General features: G+C 36.9%; 1 protein-coding gene and 1 non-coding gene across 3 annotated transcripts in view; both read left to right on the forward strand.

Annotated features, from left to right (window-relative positions):
• The window catches only part of LOC128995947 (rhophilin-2-like), a 121,166-nt gene that overhangs the window by 30,572 nt on the left and 65,244 nt on the right, over positions 1-25,350 (forward strand). Inside the window, exon 1 of one of the 2 annotated variants that reach the window (XM_054421017.1) lies at positions 22,830-23,002. The exons of the other annotated variant lie outside the window; for it this stretch is intronic. Coding sequence (XP_054276992.1) covers positions 22,943-23,002 — 60 coding nt within the window. The 5' untranslated portion in view covers positions 22,830-22,942. Of the gene's footprint in view, positions 1-22,829; positions 23,003-25,350 lie in introns of those variants that run through there. 2 annotated transcript variants of the gene reach the window in all.
• Positions 20,223-20,294, forward strand: Trnap-ugg (transfer RNA proline (anticodon UGG)). The gene has a single exon. It is a non-coding gene; the product is annotated as a tRNA-Pro (tRNA).

The following is a 25,350-nucleotide window of genomic DNA, read 5'->3' on the forward strand; positions in this document are numbered from 1 at the left end:
TAATACAGTTTCTACATGACTTTTTAGTTCAAATGTTCTGTCAACTGATCTAAGAAATTCTGTTAATTTAGGCTACCAGAACAAACCTATTTTAGTTTCTATATGGAATAAAAACTAAATGAAAAGGAAACCCGTGTATTTATACAGAAAAGGATACGGCAATGTGCCACTTTCCCCATTAAATATGTGATATATGGTGACTTCAAACAGCAGGCTTTACATATACACGAAACTTGGATTGTTTTACAAGACTTAAGTCCGGGCTTCTTACTTAGATTTCAAGATCAGTCTCTCCGATTTCTATATGTGTGCCCTCTTTATTAATAGCTAATTGATTGCGTGGATGTATATTTTGTCTTTGTTATACATGAGTCCAAGAAATGAAACTGAGGAAAGACCTCCCGCAGTAACTCCACACTCAGTCCAGTAGGGTTTCAGCTCTCTGGATTGGAACATCACGAAGAACGAGAACACCGCGTGTCCGTCGGCGCAAAAGGAGCATCACTCGTTCGGCCATAGCCGCCTCTAGTGGAATTTCTGTTTATTATGAATACAGCTGTCCAAATTATGAAAAATATAAAAAGAGTGAACACAAATTTTAAAATCTACCCTTAAAAAAGAGTGAGACATTGAGTTTACGCCAGTGCACTAAAACGGTACCAACACGAAACACTAATCACTCATCAGCACTGACTTGCTAAATTTTTCCCTATATCGAGTAATCTTCGGTGTAATTTTTGCTCAGTGACAACAAAATGTTCATCACTTTGTATTGTCCTACTAATATTATAAATGAGAAAGTTTGGATGTATGGATGTATGGATGTATGGATGTATGTTTGTGACAAGTGAACGCGAAAAATACTGGTCGGATTGGGCAAAAAATTTGGCATGATGATAGCTCACATTCCCGATTAACATATAGGCATATTCTTATTTCAAAAATCCTTTCGGGCTCCACCCCAGTGGCTCTGGAGTTTCCCATGTTAACCTTATGAGAAATGGAATTATTGAATCTTAACAGCTGTTTCAATTAAACAAGTTGGTTCTGTTCTATGATGTTCAATAGCATTAAAGTTACAAGGATTACCAACAGGGTGCAGCACTATTATTTATTTTACATGTATGACAACAGCTAATTTGCAACCAAAAGGTGAGTGAGCGTAGCGAACGAACTTCAACCTGGAGGCGAGTTAGCGTAGCGAATGAGCTAACCTAAAGGCAAGTGAGCGCAGCGAACGAGCACCAACCTAAAGGTGAGTGAGCGTAGCGAACAAACTTCAACCAGGACGTGATTGAGCCATGCGAACGAGATGATCTTGAAAATTAAGAAGTTAAAAGGGGCAAAGCCCGCGGGTTACAGCTAGTATTTTATAATTTTCTATATTGGTTGGCTTGTTATCAACACAAGTTACAAGTCTTTTGTTTACTTTTTACTTTTTATTTTGTTCGACCAACATAGTTACTTGACTACCCATAAGGCCAATGTTAAATTTTCAAATGAGTTGTGTGGCGAAATACGAATTTTCCTGAGGTAGTGACGTAGTTATCACGATTTTAAGTCTTTAAAGTCCCTAATTCCAAAATATAGTAAAAATCTTTCCACTGGATTTCGAGATATATTACAGACATACAGATGAACAGACTTTGCTCGTATAGTATAGGATAGGATAGTATTGGTGCAAACAAAAACAAAAGCTCTAAGGAGAAACCTGCAGTTGGTCACATAAGTTTAACGCTCACTTGCTCCTCATGTTATGTTCGTTTTGCTCGCTTTCTCCAGACAAACTGCTGTCTTAACTCGCTTTTATTTGAGTCTGTAAAAGCACGCAATGGGAAGGTTGTGTTTAGTTCTCCAATAGCATCGTGTGATTCTTCTCTCTGTGTAGGTCGAGGAGATAGTTCTATTTTGAAGAGAAATGACAATGTCCTTTAAAATATTCATGAAATCAGCTTCTATAATGTACTCTTTGATTCTCTATTGTTGTGTATGTTATGAAATCCTCCAATTGGAACCGTACTTGGGCACTACAAAACATAAAAAGGAGGACAAATTTCAAGCCTGGAGATGTAGGGCCTTTAGTTTTAGATTTTGTACTGACCAAGTACAGCCTTAAAAGAGTGGTTAAACTAAAACATTATCTTAGATGTTTTTAAAAAATATGAGAAATAAAAGGTTACATCTTGCAGAGCTTTTCGATTTTACAAAACATATTGAAACTGAGTCGTTGGAACAGCAAAACAGAATTGCGTGCACAAAATTGAACGGAGACACCAGTAGGATAGGAAAAGAATACTTCACTCATAGCAAAGTTATTTCGAGCCAACTTATCCAATATTTTAGGTCAATCTACCACAGGAAGAAAGTTGCTAGAAGAAAAACTACAATAAGAAGCCCTTGTATCTTCTGGAAACTGAATATTATTCTTCCGATGGTCTCTTCGTGGGGTTGAAACATATTTTGGACACAGTACCTGACCCGTCTTCAGGAGTTGGTGGAATAAAATACTGTCGTCAACTTATCACCTAAGCACTGAATTCTGAATTGTGTTGATGTACGTTTGGCAAATAAAGGCTAAACGTACCATGTCAGACAATCGAGTGTCATGGCGGAGATGTTTAAATAACTGACGAAACTATGTAGCCCTCGTTACTACATCTCAAGGATTGTCTGACGAGGTACGTTAGCCATTATTTGTCATATAAACGCAATCCTGGGACTATGAAAATGAATTTTAAATATTTGAGCTTGAAATGGAGGAGTACCTTTCGTTGTACAACTGAGGTGCGGTGTACAAGACTCTACATTATTTATATGATTCCTTTGAAATAGAATTAAATTGTAAGATACATTTATTCTGAACCATTAAATTAACTTATTGACAAAGTAGCTTCACACATTGTTTCAATTGTTGAAACATTCTTAGCTTTGAATCCAAAAAAGCAAAAGAGGAAACCTGTGTAACAAATCGCACCGCTGCTAATAATAATTTCAGAAGTCCAAACGAGGCCTTAACATGATGAGTTGTCTAATAACTAGTGAGAAAATTAGTTTCCTTCTGCGCAGGAGATTATTAATTCCTCGCGATGGGCGACTGTAGCGCTCCTAGCGGCACCACCTGGGGGAAATGACACTTCTAGCACAAAGTAGACATCCAATTTCACGGCTTTTAAACGCCCCCTGGAATAGTCTGTGGTATTAACGCCTGCTATATGCTACTGTTCAAATTGATTTTAGGTTTCCATCTTGAGCGTTTGTTAAGGTTTCGGGTGTGTAATTGATTTTGTGATTAATTAGATTTGTGTGTCAGATTTGGTTGGAAATGTGAGGGGGTTGGTTTAGTTTAAGTGGTTGGAGCTAGAGATTTATTCAATTGCTTGGCTTTGACCTTTCGTGATAATCCCTTAACGAGGTATAGGACCTCTCGGTGCAGATTCATTTACCTAGAAAACGTAGGTGGGCAGTTTTATGAAAAAAACCCAACTTTATGAAAGGCAACAGAACTTCTAAATATCGCCAAATATTCGTCAAATCACGATATTGTAGAATGGAGCGAGATGACTTGCGTACCTTTGATGCTGACGAAGATCAGCTGTTTTTTTATACAGGATCCTTTAAATGAGAGTCCATTGATCATGAACAGCTGAATCCAACATGGAGCCATCAAAAAGACCCTGTCTTTTCAAAATCGATCCGGCGAACGTTTGATTATCAGCCGAGCACTATAACCACTCAGCAACCAAAACCGATCTCACGAAAACAAGCTAAGATTTTACAGCAGCTCAAAATTGTATATGCACTACTAAGTCAATTTTTTACGTTTCTCATGACGGATAGTAAGCGTCATAGTTCTTGTTGTATTACAAATAATGTACACTAGCTGTACCCGCGGGCTTCGCCCCGTTTAACTTCACAAGTGAGCTCGTTCGCATGGCTCAATCACGTCCTGGTTGAAGTTCGTTCGCTACGCTCACTCACCTTTAGGTTGGAGCTCGTTCGCTCCGCTCATTTGCCTTCAGGTTAGCTCGTTCGCTACGCTAACTCGCTTCCAGGTTGAAGTTTGTTCGCTAAGCTCACTCACCTTTTGGTTGAAAATTGGCTGTAGTCATAAATTGAAAAAAAAATAATAGTACTGCACCCTGTTGGTAATCCTTGTAACTTTAATGCTATTGAACATCATAGAACAGAACCAACTTGTTTAATTGAAACAGCTGTTAAGAAATTCCTTTTAAATATGAAAAATCATAAGTTTAACATGGGAAACTCCAGAGCCACTGGGGCGGAGCCCGAAAGCCCGATCAGAATGAAAACTACTTAGTTTTCCTATTTAATGCCCATCGGTGTACCGAATTTCAGCCTCCTAGGTAAATGGGAAGTGGGAGAATTAGTGATGAGTGAGTGAGTGAGTGAGTCACTCAGCCAGTGAGGGCTTTGCCTTGGATTTTCGTTGACATATCTCTGAATTTTCTCTTAAGTTTTTCAATATTTCCCTCTTTGAAGCCTCTCTTCACAATCTTACATCATGACGACGAAGATCACTACCAAAATACTCTCTCCACTCGCACGCCAGACACGAGATACAGTGTGATATCAGATCAGCTGATAATGTCGGTCAGCTGGTCCGTGACGTCATGTAGCGGACCACTAGCGGCTTGGCGGGAAACGATCAGATGGTCCGTGGAACTAATCCAGTTACCAGTGTCGTTTGTGCCGTTCCGTTCCTTCCGGTAGTTGTCGTCCGAGTCGGTGACGTACCTCTTCGTGGTGTTTTGTGGTTCCTGTGGAGTTTGTGGTTAGAATAGTGTTATTTTGAATAGTTTAGGTTGCCATATGGGAAGTAGCAGTTATTTTTCCATAGTTAAATTACCGCAGGTATTTTTATTTATTTAATTAGTGTTTATACATTTTGTGTTCCCTCTAGTTGTACATTGTTTCATAAAGTAAAATATATCGAACACACATTTCAAGTCGATTAGTAAAAATTTGTTAAAGCAATGGTACGCTATGAATATCTCTGATCGTACCGGTAGATCAATATTCTTAAAACTAACTTGGTTCTAAATTACGTCCCCAACTTTAGAGAACTAGCAAACAAGCAAATATAGCTTTTTATTAGCGTCAACTCTTTTGTAAATTATGAGATTTTGACGATAACTATCTGTGCAAAACGAAACTCATTTAATTTGATTGTTATGTTTTACCGTTGAAAATAGTCAATAATATAAAACTTGTTTACGATTTCAGCAGAAATATACTCTACACTGAATTGGAAACGCCTTAGATTATTGGGTTATCTGCTGTATTACACTATCTATACTGATAAAGCTTATGAAAAAATAAACTTCCCCAAGGTTCAATATTTTGAAAAATATTCCGTCCAATTGATCAATTCGCTCAGTGACGTATTTCGTGTACACATTTTATGCTGCATATTAATGCAAAGTGTATTGTAGAATGGAGTGAGATATGTGTAGCATTGCTACAGTACGATCAGCTGGTTCACTTGACCATTTATTAAGCTCGATGATCAAAGAAAGCTTAGTTTGGTGTCGAACAATCAAAAAGCTGCTAATCAGGATCGAGCCGGTAATCTTCCCTTCGAAAATCAATTCTTAACATCCAACCGGCCATGATTTAGACTACGAACAACATTTAGACATTTTAACGACACTAACACAATAGGGTACGATTTTCAAGCAAATATGTGTGACGCATGAATGAGATAAATATCTTCGATACAAAGATCAGCTGTTACTTAACTAAAGACCGAATTTGTCTAACACCCAATGATAAATAACAACTGGCACCTCCGAATAATTTGCTCACTATCCCAAATTTCATCTTCACACCTTACTCCAGATTGTCCCCAGGCTACGGCATATTGTCACCTCCTCACTCCTCAGTGGGTCACTGGACCGCGGACAGATGGTATGGCCAAGGGGGCTGAGCCCCCAGCCTGCGTAGAGCACTGCCGTTACTAGGCCTACCAGAAGACCACACTATCGCAAGTTTCAACTCCTACATCTTACTCTAGATTGTCCCCAGGCTCCGTCACATTGTCACCTCCTCAGTGGGTCACTGGACCGCGGACCGATGGTATCACCAAGGGGGCTGAGCCCCCAGCCCGCGTAGAGCACTGCCGTTACTACTAGAAGACCACACTATCTCAAGTTTCAACTCCTACATCTTACTCTAGATTTTCCCCAGGCTCCGTCACATTGTCACCTCCTCAGTGGGTCACTGGACCGTGGACCGATGGTATCACCAAGGGGGCTGAGCCCCCAGCCCGCGTATAGCAACACCGTTATTACCCGTTTGACCAGCCTCTCGCCTACCTGTGCCGTTTTCATACATTACACACGTGATGACTGAAGTACTACGCCTTCCCGTTAAGTCTTGATTGAGATTGTCGATCTTTTTCCTTCGATTGAGCCGGTTTTGCTTTCCTGGTCAGTTTCTCTGGGTTTATCGATTTCTTTGATTGGTGTAGAAGGTGATTGTGTTGTAGGGATAGTATAAGGAGATATAAGAGGGGTTTTTTTTACTTAAAGGTATTTCTTTTTTAAATGCGTAGTAAAAAAATCATAATAAAATGAAGGCATTGCTCTGAAAAATGAGTCTGACTTTCATCGTTCTAAATGTGTTTGCCTCATGTAAATGATCCATTCAACTGTTCAATGTATCCTGTTTTGAAGTAATTCTTGTGGTACCTTTAGCTTACATAATGGTTTATCTTCAAAGAAGTTGGGTACACTTTTATTCTTCGAATATGTTCTATCCAAGATTAATTGTTTACAAAATGGCGGCTGGTAAGGTTGTGGTAACGAACAAGAGTTGAAACTGATAAGTATTAGAATGGTTTTTAAAAGAGTTTATAAGCCTGCCGGATAGCTAATATCTCACATTCCCCAGGAATCGTTTGGAAAACTCATATTTAAATTTCAATTGAATCAACATTTTTATGCTCGCCTGTTGGTAGGTACTATAAATGTTTTGCTCTGCTAACAACCCTTGTCAAACAATTCAGTAACTTAATTCTTCTAATTTCCTTGTTTCAACAAACTGTTTACATAACAATTGTGTCAGACTTCACGCAAATAAAGTGGTTCTCATCCAATTACTATTTCTGTGTGAAAATCTAGAGTTGAAATAAACTCTTTTCTCTGCAACATCTTACTGTTAATGTCAACTGAAAAAATACTGTTACATTTGTTACAAAAAATATGATTAAGATGAAACTACTATAACTTTATCAGCGCTATGGATTAGGAGTGTAGGGGACCGGCCACTGGTCGTTGTAGTCCAGGAGCTGAGGGGGGTTGAGCATGCATGAAAGTAGTACGCAATGTTATTGCTGATTATTGTAATATGGACTGTGGTGATCAAAATTACGTATGTCGCCTATTTCAAAAGTGGTCGATAAGGTGGGGGGGAGGGGGCAAACATGGCGGTTTGCGCTATGCGTTAAAACGCTGATAGTTCGAAAACGGTAAAAGATAGAACATCTGTTAAAACGTCGTTGTAATCCTAAAAATATGGACAACAATAATGGTCATTGGGTCCGAGGTCGTATCTCTATAAATAAACAAGTTATTGTATAAAATATGTAAAAATGGACTTTTCGTGTAGATTTTTTTACCGAAAGTAGAATTAATTTGTGAATGTCGCAAAGAAGTAATATCAAATATCTTTGCTGATAGTTGTAATATGGACTGTGGTGATACAAAATACGCATGTCGCCTACTTTTCAGGTGGTCGAGAACTTGGGGGGAGGGGGGCAAAGATGGCGGAACGCGCTATACATCGAAATGACTGTAGCTCGCGAACGGTACGAGATAGGACATCGGTTAAAACGTAGTTTTAATCCAAAAAATATTACCAATAGAAAAGGTCATTGGGTAAAAAGTCGTATCTTAACTAATAAAAAAGTTATAACAATAATAAGTTTAACAAAATCTACATCGTACAGCTATTTTTTTCGAAAATCGTATGGATTGTTGATAAATAATAGTGTAATTACTTAATTACTCGGCTATGTATTAACTAGATGCATTTTCTTATAAGAAAAAAATATATTATTACGAATACATTTGGTTTAAAATGTAAAACACGGCCTCCAAACTACTGTACATATAATACTTGGGGTTTCGCCGCAATCAAATGCATAATACAGACTACCACTACAAATCCAATTTTAATTATTATAATGTTGTAGGTTATTACAATATAATTATGTAACAGATTCTTATTTAATACAGTTATATGAAATAAAAAACATTACTACAAAAGTAAATACCTTATAATAAAAAATACGGCAAATCTCTTCATTCTATCCATAACAATTACACTGGTTGTTCATATTATTTGTTTAATTTAAATAGGTACCTTTTTAATTTCTCTTAGCACCTGTAATACAAATAAAAAATTGTAAATATTTTCTTTTATACAAATGTATATACATCTATATATAATTAATGCATGAGAGCGGTCAAGAAATTTAAAGTTTATGGTGTTTATATTTACAATGGAATTAAACTACTATATATTATATTTCATATTTAATTATTATCTTATTTGTTTGATTATTTATTTATCATTATTTCATTTATATACTCAGTGTATAATGAAATACAAAATACAAGCAATCATTATTTTAAAAACAGCAGCAATTATAACGCAACCTAACGGACGAACCCCAAGGCGTTTGGAGGCCGTGTTTTACATTTTAAACCATATGTATTCGTAATAATATATTTTTTTCTCATAAGAAAATGCATCTAGTTAATACATAGCCGAGTAATTAAGTAATTACACTATTATTTATCAACAATCCATACGATTTTCGAAAAAAATAGCTGTACGATGTAGATTTTGTTAAACTTATTATTGTTATAACTTTTTTATTAGTTAAGATACGACTTTTTACCCAATACCTTTTCTATTTGTAATATTTTTTGGATTAAAACTACGTTTTAACCGATGTCCTATCTCGTACCGTTCTCGAGCTACAGTCATTTCGATGTATAGCGCGTTCCGCCATCTTTGCCCCCCTCCCCCCAAGTTCTCGACCACCTGAAAAGTAGGCGACATGCGTATTTTGTATCACCACAGTCCATATTACAACTATCAGCAAAGATATTTGATATTACTTCTTTGCGACATTCACAAATTAATTCTACTTTCGGTAAAAAATCTACACGAAAAGTTCATTTTTACATATTTTATACAATAACTTGTTTATTTATAGAGATACGACCTCGGACCCAATGACCATTATTGTTGTCCATATTTTTAGGATTACAACGACGTTTTAACAGATGTTCTATCTTTTACCGTTTTCGAACTATCAGCGTTTTAACGCATAGCGCAAACCGCCATGTTTGCCCCCTCCCCCCCACCTTATTGACCACTTTTGAAATAGGCGACATACGTAATTTTGATCACCACAGTCCATATTACAATAATCAGCAATAACATTGCGTACTACTTTCATGCATGCTCAACCCCCCTCAGCTCCTGGACTATTGATTCAGGGACCATATTTATCTTATTTACTAAAAAACTTTTTCAAAACTTATGACAGTTAGCCTGACAGTTCTACTGGGCCAAATTACACGCTGTTGGTACCAAATGAAAGATATTTTCCTGTAGATGTGCAGAATCCGTTTATAAATTAAAATAGGCTTAAAAATAAGCACAATAAATTAATTTAAAATAATTTACATAGACCTTATGGGTTGCTATGTTGGTGTCGTAATAACAATAAAATATAAACAGAAAATCAAAACAAATGGAAATAAATCCCAAGCACATGTTTCATTTACAGCGTAGGGTGAAAATAAAGAAGTTTGCACATTAATACTTTTGGTCGAGTTTTCGACCACGGGGAGAGCTCTCGTACAATCTAATCTAACATAACTTAACTAACCTAACCAAACTTCTATATGCGGATTAGGGCCAGAGGTGGCCGGTTCTCCGTTTCCCATGGATTAGCTTAAGTCATTAGTATGTGTTTCCGTCGATTCTTACGAGGGAACATCTGTAGGGAGTATCTATAATAACCAATAAATCGTACAAAATCCAAACTCACTCTACACACAACAAACAGAAAAAAACTTTTAAATCGCCCTCAGCGGATAATGATGATAAATCTACAAATCATTTAATCAACGGTTGCGGCCTTTCGACACATTTCGAAAGCGAATCCACCGACGAATTTGGTAAACCGCGGATTACATCTTGTTATATCTCTTGAGATCTATAATTTAGGAACATCTGTTTGGTCAAGAGGAATGCCTTGATCCATAAATCCATCCGAGCAGATTCCTGGACGCTCCTAAACGGTTATTCGTTCCGGTATTTTATCACGGTTACGCAGCCGGAGCAGCTGTCCGACACCGTTACAACTAACAGTTACAGTTACCAATACTTGGACATGTGTTAATGTGGTACAAACCAGTGACAGAATGATAACTTGGACTTAACTAAACCTTTATTAGTTTCGAACCTTAAAAAAATTTAATCGTGATGAAATGTTGAAGTTGAGTTGAACAAAATTAACACTATGATTAAATGCAAAAATCATTATTATTTTTAATTATATATACTAGAGGTCGTCCAGTGCTCGAAAACTCGACCAAAAAATATGTAATGTACAAACTTATCTATTTTCACCCCACGCCGTAAATAAAACATGGGATTGGAATTTGTTTTGATTTTCTGTTTATTTCGTTGTTATTTCGTCACCAACCCATAAAGCCCATGTTATTTTTTTTAAGTTTTCAAATTCATTTTCTGTGCTAATTTTTTAGCCTATTCTAATTAATAAAGGGATTCTGCACATCCGCAGGTAAATATCTTTCAAACAGTATGTGTAGATTTTCCCTGCGATGCACACGAGCTGAGGAAAAAGGTTTTAAAGAAACATGCTTGCCTATTAATATATAGATATGTCGTATATTTCGAAATAATTTTATCAATCGGTTCATTATAATGATGGGTTTGTTGGACAAATCTGATATTATAGGGATGGTTTGTGGTCTTCTCAGGGTAGGATCATCGTTTTCAAATCTTTTTTGAAACATTAAAGGTATTCAGCCTTTTATATTTTATAGATACAACTTTATTTTTACTTTTTAGTCTTAATTTTTTTATATTTTACAACTCTATACATCTACACCATTAAAATAGGTTGAAAAATGCAAAAGGAGTTAAATGATGTATTTTTTGTAATTCGTTTCAGTATGCATAGGTGGCGTCTCAATGATTGATAATTGATGATTGGATCCACAAAATTATCAAATATAAATTGTTCTTACAAAAATCTTGTTACACAACATCCAAACAACAAGTACGATCAAATAATTACTAATCGACATTTTCACTCGTATTCAAACAATCTGGATGAATTTCAGGGAGAATTCCTCACTTGCGGCTCAGCGGCTCAAAACCAGTCGGATGCTAACACTATCTAGCTTCTAGGAACTCTGCGGCTCACTCACTCACTAACTCACTCGCTCACTTATCCGTTAAGACCTTAATTAATCCAGCAATCCTGCTGGTCCGAGCTACCAGCGCCTTATACGTACCAGCGGCGACGAGACTAATTAAATTTGTCTGAAATGATGAGGTCGAAACCCGATTTGCCCTTTCCTTGTCTCTCCTGCTCGATTGGAAGAACTCGTGATTTGAATAAGCTTTTGGATTTTACTGATTTGGTAGTTTTCTTTACTTTGTTAGTGGTAATCGGTGGGGATGTATTAATTATTTATGTTTTTGTGTTTTAAGTGATTTTAGCGAAAAGAGAATTGTAAGGAACTAAATCCAGAAAAAAACGTTTTTCAGTCTCCAGGCTTGATTTAATCGATGTTGTACAGTGCTATTAGACTTACCATCCTATTGTAAAAATCTAAAGCCTATTTTGATATGTTTTCATGTAAGTGGGGGGGTTTATATAAGCGCGGTCAAACGTTATTCTCCTATTTTAAGATATATATGATGATTGGTGCTTTACTTTAGGAATTTAATATCGGGAAATAAGCGAAAGTTTACAAGTTTGCTGTAACATGAGGTAACATAAACAATCTGAAATAAATAAACGTCATCTAAATAAGCCGGGAGGAATCCACCTTAAAACTGTTCTATATGGGTGAACAATTCACATGGTCTAATGTACAATCAATCTCTCGTTTACTTTGGATCAAACTTGCAAACCAAAATACAACTTGCTACAATTTACAACTTGCTTAAATGAATCATAAACCATATTCAACATCTAGGAGGTGTTAACTCTAAATATTTAGATACTTCAACATTTAACAGAACATTTAAAAGAGGAAGGACTGAAGGTGCTTCAACATTTAAAAGAACACTTAAAAGAACTCAAGGTACTTTAAAATTTAAAAGAAAATTTAGAAGGCACAAGAGCATTTAAAGGCAAAAAACTTTAAGGGTATTCAACATTTAAAAAGACAAAGAAGTGAAGGTACAGCATTTCAAAAAACATTTAAAAGCCAAAAACTTAAGGCATTTCAACATTTAAAAGTAAACAACTCAAGGTGCTTTAACATTTCAAAGAACATGTATAAGAAAGTAATGCTGAATGTACTTAATTACTTATGTTTATTGTGTTATCATGGATAGATTTTTCATATCACTCAAAGATATATTATTTCTCAGTCATCCAGTTGCGAAAAAGAAAGGGCACCAGTGTCGACTTCTCTCCAAATCACAACGTGACACACGGATATCGAGGAGGGAGTATCCCCGACATTGAAAAGTGAAATAGATTATATCAAGGAGAAAGTAAGGGCATAACCGGCGTTGGGCGCCCACTACCCAGCAGCCCTGGGCGGTAAAAGGCGTCGGGCGATGTTTGGGCGCGCCCCGGGCCCCAACACTTTCACTTGCTACTGCGGTAATCCAAGGATTGGATTGACTTTTGACTGTATGACTTTTGGCTGGGGAGTGACATAATACAAACATTTTAAATCAATCAACTGGCTGGGTAGCTGAGTGGTTATAGTGCTCGCTTGATAATTAAAAGGTCGCCGGTTTGATCCTGAGAAAAGTCAGTAGCTTTTTTAATGGTTCAAATCTAGGCCCAGTTGTTCCTGATCATTGGGCTTTAAATGATCCTGACTAATGAAACCGCTGATCATAGTCAGTAACAAAGCTACACAGATCATCTCACAACATTCTACACTCAGCCTTCACTTATATTTGGATTCAAATACGCACCTAGGTGGCGTCCCCATCTCAATGATTGATTAAATGCTCAAAATTGTTCATAAAAATTTGTTCATTTTACATTTCTGATTATTAAAAATAATGATAAATCTCCTTGTTATTCAGGTTTAGGTTCAATTGCATACCTATTTTTGGATAAACTAACGTACATTACCCCTCCAAATATTAAGTTGTCCAAACACGCCAATTTACAATTTGTTTAAACCAATCCATTACGTTAGACTAAATTACTTATTGAACAACATCAAGTGTCTTTGGATTTTATCTTTCTTTTAGCGTTTCTTTTGAAAATATTTTTTATAGACAATGCCATCTCTTAGTAGTGTTTTCCTCTAGCATTCGTATCATATTGTTTGCACAGCATACATTTTCCGAAGGAATTAATAAGCCATTTTATATGAAAGCCTTTTCTTCGATATTTCAAAGTGGTGTTTTTTTACAAGATGAATCGAAAGACTTGCACGATATGTTTTAAAGAAGTTGTTTACCCTATTTACCAAATGAATTCCATCCTCGCATCAGAAGTACCTTCAATTTAAGTAGTGGAGGAATTTACCCGAAACGGGACTCTAGCCAACGAACCCTTTGACAGGATGTGTTACACGACCGTTTTCGGTGTACCCCGTATACCGAAGGAGTTTTACCCAACTAATTGTAGAACTTTCATTCATCGCAACGAAAGACTTTTACTCAATACATCCAAGGAATTTTATTAAGTATTTTACCTTGAAGTACCGGAATTAATAATACACCTTTTACCTGGCGTTTTAAAGAGTAAGCATGAGGTATAATAAGCTAACCTGATTTCTCGAAGAATACCCAACGTTTGAAAAGACTTTTGCTATATGTATCGAAGGAATTCACCTAAAATTTTGATGGAATTTCACTTTATGTATCGGGGGAATACAGCTGAAGAATCATACTAGTTACTAGTTTACCAATTTAAAACTTCCTAACTCACCATACCGTGTTATATCGAAAAAGCTTCACCCAATTTTCAAAGACTACCTGAACAAATTAAAAGACTTTCAATGATCTTCATATGATATACAAAATTTTAAAGCTATTTACCAAAGGACTCATACCCAATCGAATGAATTTACTCGATGTATCGAACGACCCCGGTGACTATTGTGATGCAAATAACCTCTATCCGAGGAACATCTTCGGTTGTATTAATGACCTGTCGTTGTCATTGAGATTGAATGTATACGTAACTGACAGTTCGATTGTGTTTCCCGGCTGTCCGTCTTCTCATGTAAACTAGACGAGAGAAATCAACGATGGACGTTTTTGTACCTAAATTACCTAGGGAAACGTCATCGTTAATTAATGAACAACGCTTGTTGATGTTTGAAACACTGTGTGAACATTGTTTTTTGTCGACAACGAATGTTTTGTCTCTAACTGTTGTAGGACGTCATAGTTTTTTAAGTATGCTCTTAGCAGAAATTTGAAATTAATGCAACTGTAGGTTATGTTTCTGCATTCTTGAAATTGAATGTCAATGTATTGGAAAGGTAATTGACATGATCAGTCTTCATAAATCAACATTTAAAACCCAATTCGTGATAATGACTTGTTTTTCTTTAAGTCATCAAATTCAAGCTCTAGAATCATTTGACGAAGCCCGTTGTCACATAACCAATTTCTGATCAATTTTCCTTGCATAGTTCCAAATGATCAAGTTAGCGCTCCAGGATTATTCAAATGCGGTTCTTGAAGCTAAACTAGTTGTGATCATAGAGCACGTAATATATCCAATGTTCAATATGAATACTATGTGCTGATTGTGGGGGTTGTTATATGTCCCTGTTGCCTCTATAGTGTCAAATTTGACTCAGATCGTTTGACGAAGGCAGTAGTCAAAGCTAACTAATTTGAGGTAACACCTTTTTCTCTGCCTCATAATTGTCCATCTCAAATCTCTAAAGTTATTTGACAATGTCTATTGTTGGATTTGACGCTTTGGAGTCTCAATCGCAACTAGATATCTTTGCTTTCCGCATGGACGGTTTCCCATGGCCTATCCGCACAATCCCAGGACCAGGATAACGGGAGTCAAGAGGCGAAAGTGCGACAAATGTCTAAACACTCGAAAGCTTCACTTCCGCGGTGTGAGGTGGTGGACACTGACCACCCGACACTTTCTCTGGGTACAAGTACTAGAGAGGGTGGGCGAAATATGGGAAAGGAACCTTGAGTCGTGGAAAAGTTGAACCTGGAGGTGTACATGATGAATAAAGTGTAATGAGTGAAAAGATTGAAAAGAGCGTGAACACATAAACGTTAAACACGGACAATTAAGGATATTCTTGGGACATCTTAGATATGTTAAGAACATCTTAGGGACATCTTAGATATTCTAAGGGCATCCAATCGACATCTAGACATCCTACGGATAGCTTAAACACCCAAGGAACATCCTTAAGATACTATAGGGACATCACAGCAACAACCTAATCATCCCATGGTCATCTAAGAGACATCCTTAAAACATCCCAAGGACATCTTCGGGATATCTAACGTTCACGTTCTCCTCTGTTAGCACCACTTGACTTTTCTCTTAGTTAATATCAATGACAATGACGATACTATTTTTACTATCACTCTATGGTACATGTCTTTGAGAAACCCCAATAAAATTAAAACAAGATAAATACAGCAAATGCCCAAAGAAGTGTTATAAAACGTAATCTACGGAAAGCTGCCCACAAAGATAAAATGATACATCTTTTCTCTTTTGTGTAATCCTTTTAAAGATAAAATATTATTGGCCTACTTCTGTGCCAGCTCCACTTGGAAACAAATTAAATGTCATTCCTTATACTTTTCAGCTCCAAAAGGCTTGCTAGACCTTAATGTCAAATTTGTAAGTATATGCAGTTAAACATTATCTAATTTTTCACCTCTGGTAAAGAAATTTTAAATATCCAGAATAACGAATATCCTGCATTCTTAATTGAACGATTACCATAAAGTCCTTTCGAACCATTTCTTTTAATAATTCCTGCCAAAACAGACCCATCTTTGGTAGTACATAAGCTAAATAGTTTTCCAAGGCCAATAAGTTCACTGACTGTGATCAACCTCTGTGTGTTTCCTTGATCACAATCTCGCATCTAAGCGCACAGGCTGTATAGTTATGATTATTTGATCCTTGCATTATTCATAACTGAGTTAGTGTGAGGCGAGACGCTCTGCAGACCGGCTAACAACACACTAACAGCGCATGCGCCGGAACTGCGCTGCCGCACTCGCTAACTGCGCAGATCCTACAACTCGCCGTGCGCGCTGATTGTTGTGACGAGCCGAGGCGAATACAGAGTACAGAGTGTCTTGAGTGTAAAGTTATTATGTAAGAGTTGTACGAGAGTGAAAATAGGAATGGTTAAAAAAGAATACGAGATGCACTCCCGTATAATACGTGATGAACAGTGACGATTCACAACTCTCAATAGTTAACTGCTGTTTCTGGATAGAAGATATTTAACACACTCCATTGTATGATCCCAATAGATCAGCTGATGACGGTTTAATGGATGCGTATCTCTGGTTTGTGTAGATGGTGTTCTGATGATACAGTTTTGTTTCTTGTTTTTAACCACTTAAAAACTGTCTTAATTAAATGTAACACCCAATGTGAACGCTTTTACTTGTACCCTATAACCAAAGAGCACAACCTACAAACCATAAAATCATAAAATAAGTTAAATTAATGTGTACATTATACGTTACCTTCGTAAAATATACAGCAAGACACACTTTATATTGTTGAAGAGGATAAGAATTCTACGAACATACCCCAACAAACAACACACAAGTTCAAAAATAATTGTGATAAAAAAACTGACAACAAGGAATAAATCATAACAACTACATACAATACAAAACTCACAACAGCAAAGAACAACGATAACAATATACAACTACAGCACACCGACAGTCGACTCAAGTTTATATCACTGAAGAAAATACACACTGAAATAAGAACTATTCTCCAATAACCTTAGTCATCAGCAAAATAAACGTATTCATCACATTCAACTCAATACATCTATATCGTTTTTTGGCAGCATTTCAACCACACCGTTCAATTAGAGGACACGTTGTCCCAGTTATCCGAAACCCGCATTAGGTTGATCAAGAGAGAGGACTTTTCCGTCTCGGTTTGTTTAAATGGGCAATAAATTGTGGCGATTTGATCGTTCTAATTGGCCAGACCTTGCGAGGTTTGTGGCCGAGCTGGACGATAACTCTGGCCCAATCAGTGATTGGTCTAGGTCATAAACCAATGTAAAAGCAAATACCTTCACAGATGATTATGATAAGGTGCCATTAGCAGGATCATTGTTAATCTCTACACACTCGGGATTGAAGTAGGAGGTTGAAGCATTTCTGGAATCTCTCAGTACTGTGAGGTAACGCAGAGGAAAAAATCAAGTATGTGCGATCTGGGTGTTAATTGAAAAAGGGTGACAACAATGATTATGGTTACTTGAGATTCGGGCACGAAAAAGTTGTGAAGACATTCTGTGCAAAGAGGAAAAAGACAACGGGGTCTTAGTTCGGGTTTAACCCGTGAAATATAGAGTACCTTCAAGCATCGTCAATTTTTGTAACTTCAATTTTTTTCGAAAATCTATGTATTTTATTTATTTACTTTTTATTTATTGTGATATCCAAAGCGTAGTAATTTTGAAGTTTTAATTCACTTATAATATTTGGTAGAGTTATAATATCATTTAACAGTTATATACTGGTTGTTTAGACATTTTAAGAGTTAAAAATTCAACATTTACTTCCAACCACCTAAATATGACTTAACATGTCTAAGAATACAATAATATATCAAATAGTAAATCCATTGAGTCTACGAAATAAGGGCTTTGGTAAGTAAATAAATTGTCTTCGGACAATAATCGTATCAAAAAATCTATTAAATACAAAATCAACAGCATCTGACTCTGTAGCCCATCCATGATGACTTGAGTATTTGTTTTTGTAAAGGTTCAATGAGGAATTTAGAAATTTGTGGTTTGAGCCAAGAGACACATGTTGAATCAGCTGATTCCCACGTCCTCAGGGTCAGCTGGGGGAAAGCGCGTGTTTTGGCGGGAACAGGAAGGGTGAGGCGGGGAAAGTGATCGATATAAACCGATACTTTCCCGTGATCGAACAAGTCACTGAACTTGGCCGAAGAAAGTGACCTTGCCGCCAAACTTCACACGCGGCTGTTTTTGCCGCCGAAAGAACTGGAAACGACCTGTCATTCGATCTACTTTCGACATCTGCTTTCAACATCTCGTTGGTAAAATTCTCTTTTATTCCATTCTATAGGATGTAATATTGGAGAAAATTACTAAATGGTATGAATTCCGTTTTAGAACTATGGTATCTTTTTCGGTGGTTAAACATAATTGGCTCAAATGACTAAGCCAAATATACGTTGTTTTTGTTTACGGTTTATTATTGTGAAGAACTAGCCACTTCTTACAAATCCAAACTGAATGGTCTCTTTACTCTAAACTAGCACATTTGATGTCATATCAGAATTCTGAGCGCACCAGAAACTAAATAATTAGAATTTTTATAATTTGATATAACTAGAATTATGTTAGAAAGATTCTGAGTAAGAGTTACACTTTTAATCCTGACCTAATTTTCCTTGATAATCTAAGGAAACTTGACTGTGTTACTATCACATAGTAGGCGTCTCGAAAGTATATGTGCTACTGCTATAGAGGAGATGCTATTCCCGGCCTGACAACAATAATATGAGGGGTTCGGAGCACTTTCATAACAGTGTTTTGGATTCTTCCATTATTACAAACATACCACTGGCGTGAGCATTAAAAACACTTGTGTGGGTTTGTTAGCTTAGTGGTTTGCGTCTCTGACTTCGATGCTGGCTAACATTCGATCCCAGGGAAACCCAGGCATGTCCACGACCATATAAGATATAAAACTTTTCTTCAAACCCGTTTGGGCTACAGTTTAGCTTACTCCATACAAATTTCAAGTACTACCAATGTTTCTCTGCATCACCGCCACTGCCCGTGGTCTCTTCGCCGACTGGCCATGGCCACGATGCTGGCCGTGGCCGTGACGTGACGTGTAGCGTGTAGTTTGACACGCGTGTTGTATTCTCCTCACGCGCGTGTCGACGGTCACGCCTCTCTGTAGTCTTTGTCTACACGTGCAGTCACGGACCTCCAAAATATTAGTATTCTGACAAGGCTTAATCTACAAGAATTCGAAGAGAGGTTTATGCATTCTGAGGGTTTTTTTTCTAGGACGCTAGGCACGAACCTGGGATTGTTTTTCACATTACTTCAGGTATGGATTGTGTTTTTGTCTAGTGGTAAACTTGAGTTAATTCAGTGATTCTTAGCAAAAACATTTGCTAATAAACTATTACCATGCATAAAGAATGTACTTTTTGGGCGCCGAGTGGTTATGAACGCTTTATGTCAAAAACTTCAAGACACCTGTTTTACCATTAGTCAAGTCTATTAGATTTTTAGTAGCTCAAAACTGGACCTGCTAAAGAATCTAAGAATCATTTGATCTTAGCGCAGTTTCATTCATTGTAGCCTCTGCACAAGGTGTCTCACTCAATTCCACCTTTGACTTTTGGTACTTTTTAGTAGAAATTTTTAACGTTACAGCGATTGCTATCGACTTATTCTAAGTCCTTGCACTGTAAGTCGCTCATTTAAAAAGTCCCTTGGCAACTGGAGATTTAGTTTATGGTTTAACACTTATGTACCAATACGCCAGATGATTCATTAGCATTAAATTACATATGTACGTCTATCTACGGCTCAAGTCCCCCATACAGTACAGTCCCCTATACTGTACTATCACTATCGCGAAGGTTGTACCAGAGGACGCGTCGCCTCTTCTCTGATGTCTCAACTGGTCTCAACCTTGACTTTCTCCTTGGTAACTTACATTTCCTCGTACATGTCGGCCGCTTGGTCTAGGGGTATGATTCCTGCTTTGGGTGCAGGAGGTCCCGGGTTCAAATCCCGGAGCGGCCCTTGAAATTTTGCATTCTAAAAAATTATCACGTTTGTGCGGCTCAAGATCACTACGGCACAAAGTGCGGCTCCAAGTCTAAATATTCTATCAAACCACAAACCTGACCATTATCTTTTATTTTAAAATTGTATCTCAACGTTGTACCAATTGTTTTACGTTTTATACGGAACGGTCTAACCCTTGGTCTTGTTGCTTTCGACTTGTTGGTTGACCTTTAGTTTGATAATATTAGTTGATATATCCCAATTACAAATATCATGTGTTTGATTGTTTTAGTTTTAACTTATTGATTAACTAACCACTTTAAACTATTGTGACAGCGTATACGATCGTTTTGCAATCTATTGTTTGTATTCTGTCCTGGTTTGCCGAAGAGTAAACCAAGAGTACGAAGAGTAAAGTACAAATCTTCAAATTTACTCCAAAGAGAGGACCTTTAGTCTACATCAGCGCTCAAACGATTCCAACATAAAACACAAAAAAACTTCATATTATACAATAAAATGAGGAGTCTACTATTTCATCCAAAGCGATTTCGCAGTTGATACAGTATAACACATTCTCCAACTACCATATGCACCTTGTGATCTATCAGATGTTTTAGTGTAGTTTACTAGACAAACCAAGAGGTTCCTCTGTATTCCTCCCAACCTCGGACATTTCCCCTAAAGAAAACCCCCGAGTGATGGGTGTACCGGGATATTGGTGTTTTTCCCCAGGCGTGTAACGGGATTGTAAACAGAGGGCTCGTAAACCAAAGAAGCGCACACAATGGCGAAACGCGGTTATCTCTCAAATTGCTATGCGATAGCGCTGCTCTCCCAGGCTTCTTGTGCGCATGCCGCTGATTTGTAGAATGCTAAACAGCGCCGTACTTCAGCCTTCAACTAGAGTCTATTGTGCTACTATCGGCAGGGTCAAGCTACCGGGATACCATCGGTTCTCCGGACTATTCTGTATGATTGAGCTGCGATAGTAGTGGAGGTTTATGATGATATGGATAGGTCTCGGCTTCTGTGAATTTACATGTTTAAGTAGTTTCTACACACCAAACTTCTCATGATATCCTAGAACTACTCACCTAACATCTCACGATATCCTAGAGCTACTCACCTAACGTCTCAATATATCCTAGAGCTACTCATCCAACACCTCATGATATCCTGGAGCAACTCACCCAACATCTCATGAAATCCTAGAGTTACTCACCCAACTTCACATGATATCCTAGAGCTACTCACCTAACATCTAATGATATCCTAGAGCTACTCACCTATAATAACATATCATAATATCCTAAAAATCTCTATATATTTTAGAGCTACTCATCCAACATCTCATGATAACCTAGAGCTACTCATCCAACTTCTTATCATATCCTATATCAACTCACTCAACTTCTTATCATATCCTAGAGCTACTCGCCTAACTTCTTATCATATCCTAGAGCTACTCACCTAACTTCTTGTAATATCCTAGAGCTACTCACCTAACTTCTTGTAATATCCTAGAGCTACTCATCCAACTTCTTATCATATCCCACTAGTCACTCACCCAACTTCTCTATATATCCTAGAAGCACTCACCAAAGTTCTCATGACATCCTAAAGGTAGACATCTTATCTTAGTCGTCACATGTTGTAATTTTTCATTCATCCTTCTCCCTATATCCTAGCGTTCTTCGCCCTCTTTCTCATGAGATCCTACATTCGCCCTACTTCTACAACCTCTTGTCCACGACACGTCGGTCGTGCGTGCCTCTTCATCACATCACATCTAACGGACGCCGAATTCGCCGTTTCGCGGCCGTTAACGAAATTAAACATCTCAGAACTGGGCCAATTGGTCGAAATAGAGGTGTTTTACCTGCGTTACGAAGTAATTGTAGTGTGGCGAATGTGTCTTGATAGCTTCGTGGGCCGAGATTACGCGGGACTCCCGAATGGATTAAATCGTTCTTTGAAAAGGAATCAATTTGTTGAGGATTGCTTGCTTTCCACTGGCTGGCGACGTGTTTACTTTCCAGTGAGGTGGGTAGTTGATTTAGTGTCACTTTTTCATCTGATAGTTTACCCATTTTTATTGGAAATCTTTAGGTCAACATAGTTATTATAAACGTTACACACACAATTGCGTTCATCACGCTGTCTGGAAAAACAGCCATTTTAATTTCTCTGATTCGTCCGCAAAATCATCGTTTTCGGGTAACGTCTAATGGTATAAAGACAAAATAGGTCAACTCTTCGGTTCGCAAACCTCAAAATTTGTTTAGGACACTTATAAATGTTGTTTACTACTTTAAACACATGAAAACGCTGCTAATCACATGATATTTGAAGCTACTGTTTGTAAACAACAGAAATGTAAACATTGATGACAACTTTGTACTACCTCAATTATTTATGTGGTCTAATTTTGACCGTTGGAAAATCATAGGAAACCGTTTCATAGATTATAACACGTTATTAGCTACTTCCCATAGATAAATTCACGAATTCCGTTGTGATAGGTGTAGTTTCTTGTGAACTGTGAACTCGAAGACTTGTATAGACAATTTGCATGAAACCCAAAGGATAACGATAGGCACAGTGTGTTGTAAACTCTAAGAAGACAAGTGAAGAGTGACAACAGATTCTCCAAGTTTCCCATGGTTCTGGACGAGATGTTGAAGTGGGTGAGCCTAGCGGAGGTCAGGAAACGTAACGGGGTGAGTTACTTTTTAAAGAAATATTTGTTTGGTTTCGATATAAAATATGTACTGTACATAAGATCGAATTTAATTTCCAACCTCTGGAGAAAAAAAATTAAAATAACTACTACAAAACCCTTAAGCTTTCATAACATTTTTTATATTTTTAAGTTCCTTTCATCAAGTTCCTTTTTTAGAAGAGTGGGTCAAGAGGTGGCTGTGGTCAAAGGTTATGGTTAGTAGCGTGGTAGCTTGAAATAGTTAGGCTACTTAATGACGATAGTATTTTTTCACATATTATTTTCTTAAAAAACATTTTTTTTTATCACTAGTACTAACATTGTCGTTTAGTTTTACTTTATGCCATTATTTATTAGTAGAACTAAGGAATGTTTTTTGAATAGTGAAATAATAAATTAAGAATTGGAACAAAAATATTTCTCAAAAGATAATGTAATACTAGCCTATCTTTTACTGCTGCGTATTTTGTAACAAAAATTGTGGTAATGCTAAAGTAATGGGGTGGGTTGTTAACATTGTATTAACTTCATAATTCTATTTTCCAGCAAGAAACCTCATGGTTTTCATTTAATCTAAAAGTTTAGAAATTATAAGCGGTAAGCAGAAAACTATGATTAAAATTCCTCGATTTGTTTCGGATAAATCTATTAACGGGTTCACAGAAAGAAGTCCGCTTGTACATTTAAACATAACAGACAACTGCGAACATTAAATATATGCACATACAAATATTGAATGTATGTAGTTTTTTGGGTCTTTTCAAATATTTCTTTTAAGATCATTAATATTTCAAGCCTCTTGAGATCTGAATTTGAAAACTCGATAACAACCAATAATCAATTTACCAATTCCAAATACGCAAGACCTATTTGAACACACTCATATACTTCCTATTACCCCTGGTTGTGGTTGCATGTAAGGCCAGCTGATTACCAGTTGTATGAAGCCCCGCTGTTCTATCTGCATTCCTATTTGTAAACCTTGCAATTCCAAAGCGAAATCTAACTTTCTCTCTCCAGGTGACTCCAGAGATTGCTTGTCACAATTGCATTTGATTTGTGGGTGTTATTCAGTTAACTTGATGGCGAAACGGGTTCTGTTATGGTGTTGTTTATGGGGTTTATCAATAAAAGCCTAGATGTAATTGTGTTTAGGGTTTAGTGTTGGACTGATGAATTATTTTGGAACTGTGCATTTAAATATCGTTGAGTGAGATTAATGTTAAAAAAATGTTATATCGAAATTGATATTGGTTATGTATATTTTATGAATTTGCTTAAAGGGTTTTGTTTAACTTCCCCTAGATGTCATTTCAGTAACGTTAAATTTAGGTCAACGTTTAATTGATATTTTCAGTTAGAGGATGGACAGCTTAGAATACTAATAGTTAAATATAATAGATTAAATAGAACTAGGCCTTACTTAAATAAATTGCAAAAATACTGTAAAGGGAAATGGCAACCCTTATTTCTTACATCATACATCATAATTCCTTTTTTATGCAAATGCAAGGAATCTGATAAAAATATATCGTTCAATATTTTTTTATGTCTAAAATTAAGGAGAAAATTAAACAGTTATAATGATTATCTTACGAAGAATACAACCTTAGCCATTGCAACAGTTTATTGCTTAGAAACTCTTTTACGAGTATATCATTATTTCTTTAAAGAGGTTTTTATAATCTGTCCACATTGGTCAAATGTTCCTCGGGCCTGTACGTGAGCATTTTGATGTATAAAGGTGTGAGCCGGTACAAAACCATGTACATGAACGAACCATTAGTACATTTAAATGTTTAAAACTGTACTTGTACCCACGACATCACTGCCTTTCTTGCAATCGCGTTACCAACTAAACCAAACGCAAATTTCAATTCACCCCAAAACCCAATTACACAACATTGAAATAGTTTCATCTCAAGAATGAAGCAGAAAAACGTAAAGGTTTCAAAGCGAAGCCCAGTTATGAGATGATTGTTGAACGTGGTCCATTCTACTTATGTATTACCTCACCGAGGCAAAAACGCCAACCCTAATTAGGCTAGGACGTAACAGGCGATCATTTTGGGCTAATATGTAGGAACTGAGAGTGTAACCAAGAATTAGGAGGTTGGAGGTTGGTAGGAGGGTCGTTCTAAGCGGAAAAAATCCTCCAGAGTGCACCAAAGATTTATTAGAGCATTTTGAGTAATCAAAATTTCCTTTACCGTAAAACATTGATTAATTACGGTGTTTTCTGTATTTTGAAGTACAGTAGTAGATATAATAGGACAAAGATACCCCACTTTCGGCGTTTTAGAGGCACTTTTAGGGCACTTTTTATAGGGGAAAAATGAGAAAAAT

Source organism: Macrosteles quadrilineatus, unplaced genomic scaffold (genome assembly GCF_028750875.1).
Source record: "Macrosteles quadrilineatus isolate MER2022 unplaced genomic scaffold, UCM_ALF_1.0 Scaffold_5__1_contigs__length_97177068, whole genome shotgun sequence".
Classification (NCBI taxonomy): Eukaryota; Metazoa; Arthropoda; class Insecta; order Hemiptera; family Cicadellidae; genus Macrosteles; species Macrosteles quadrilineatus.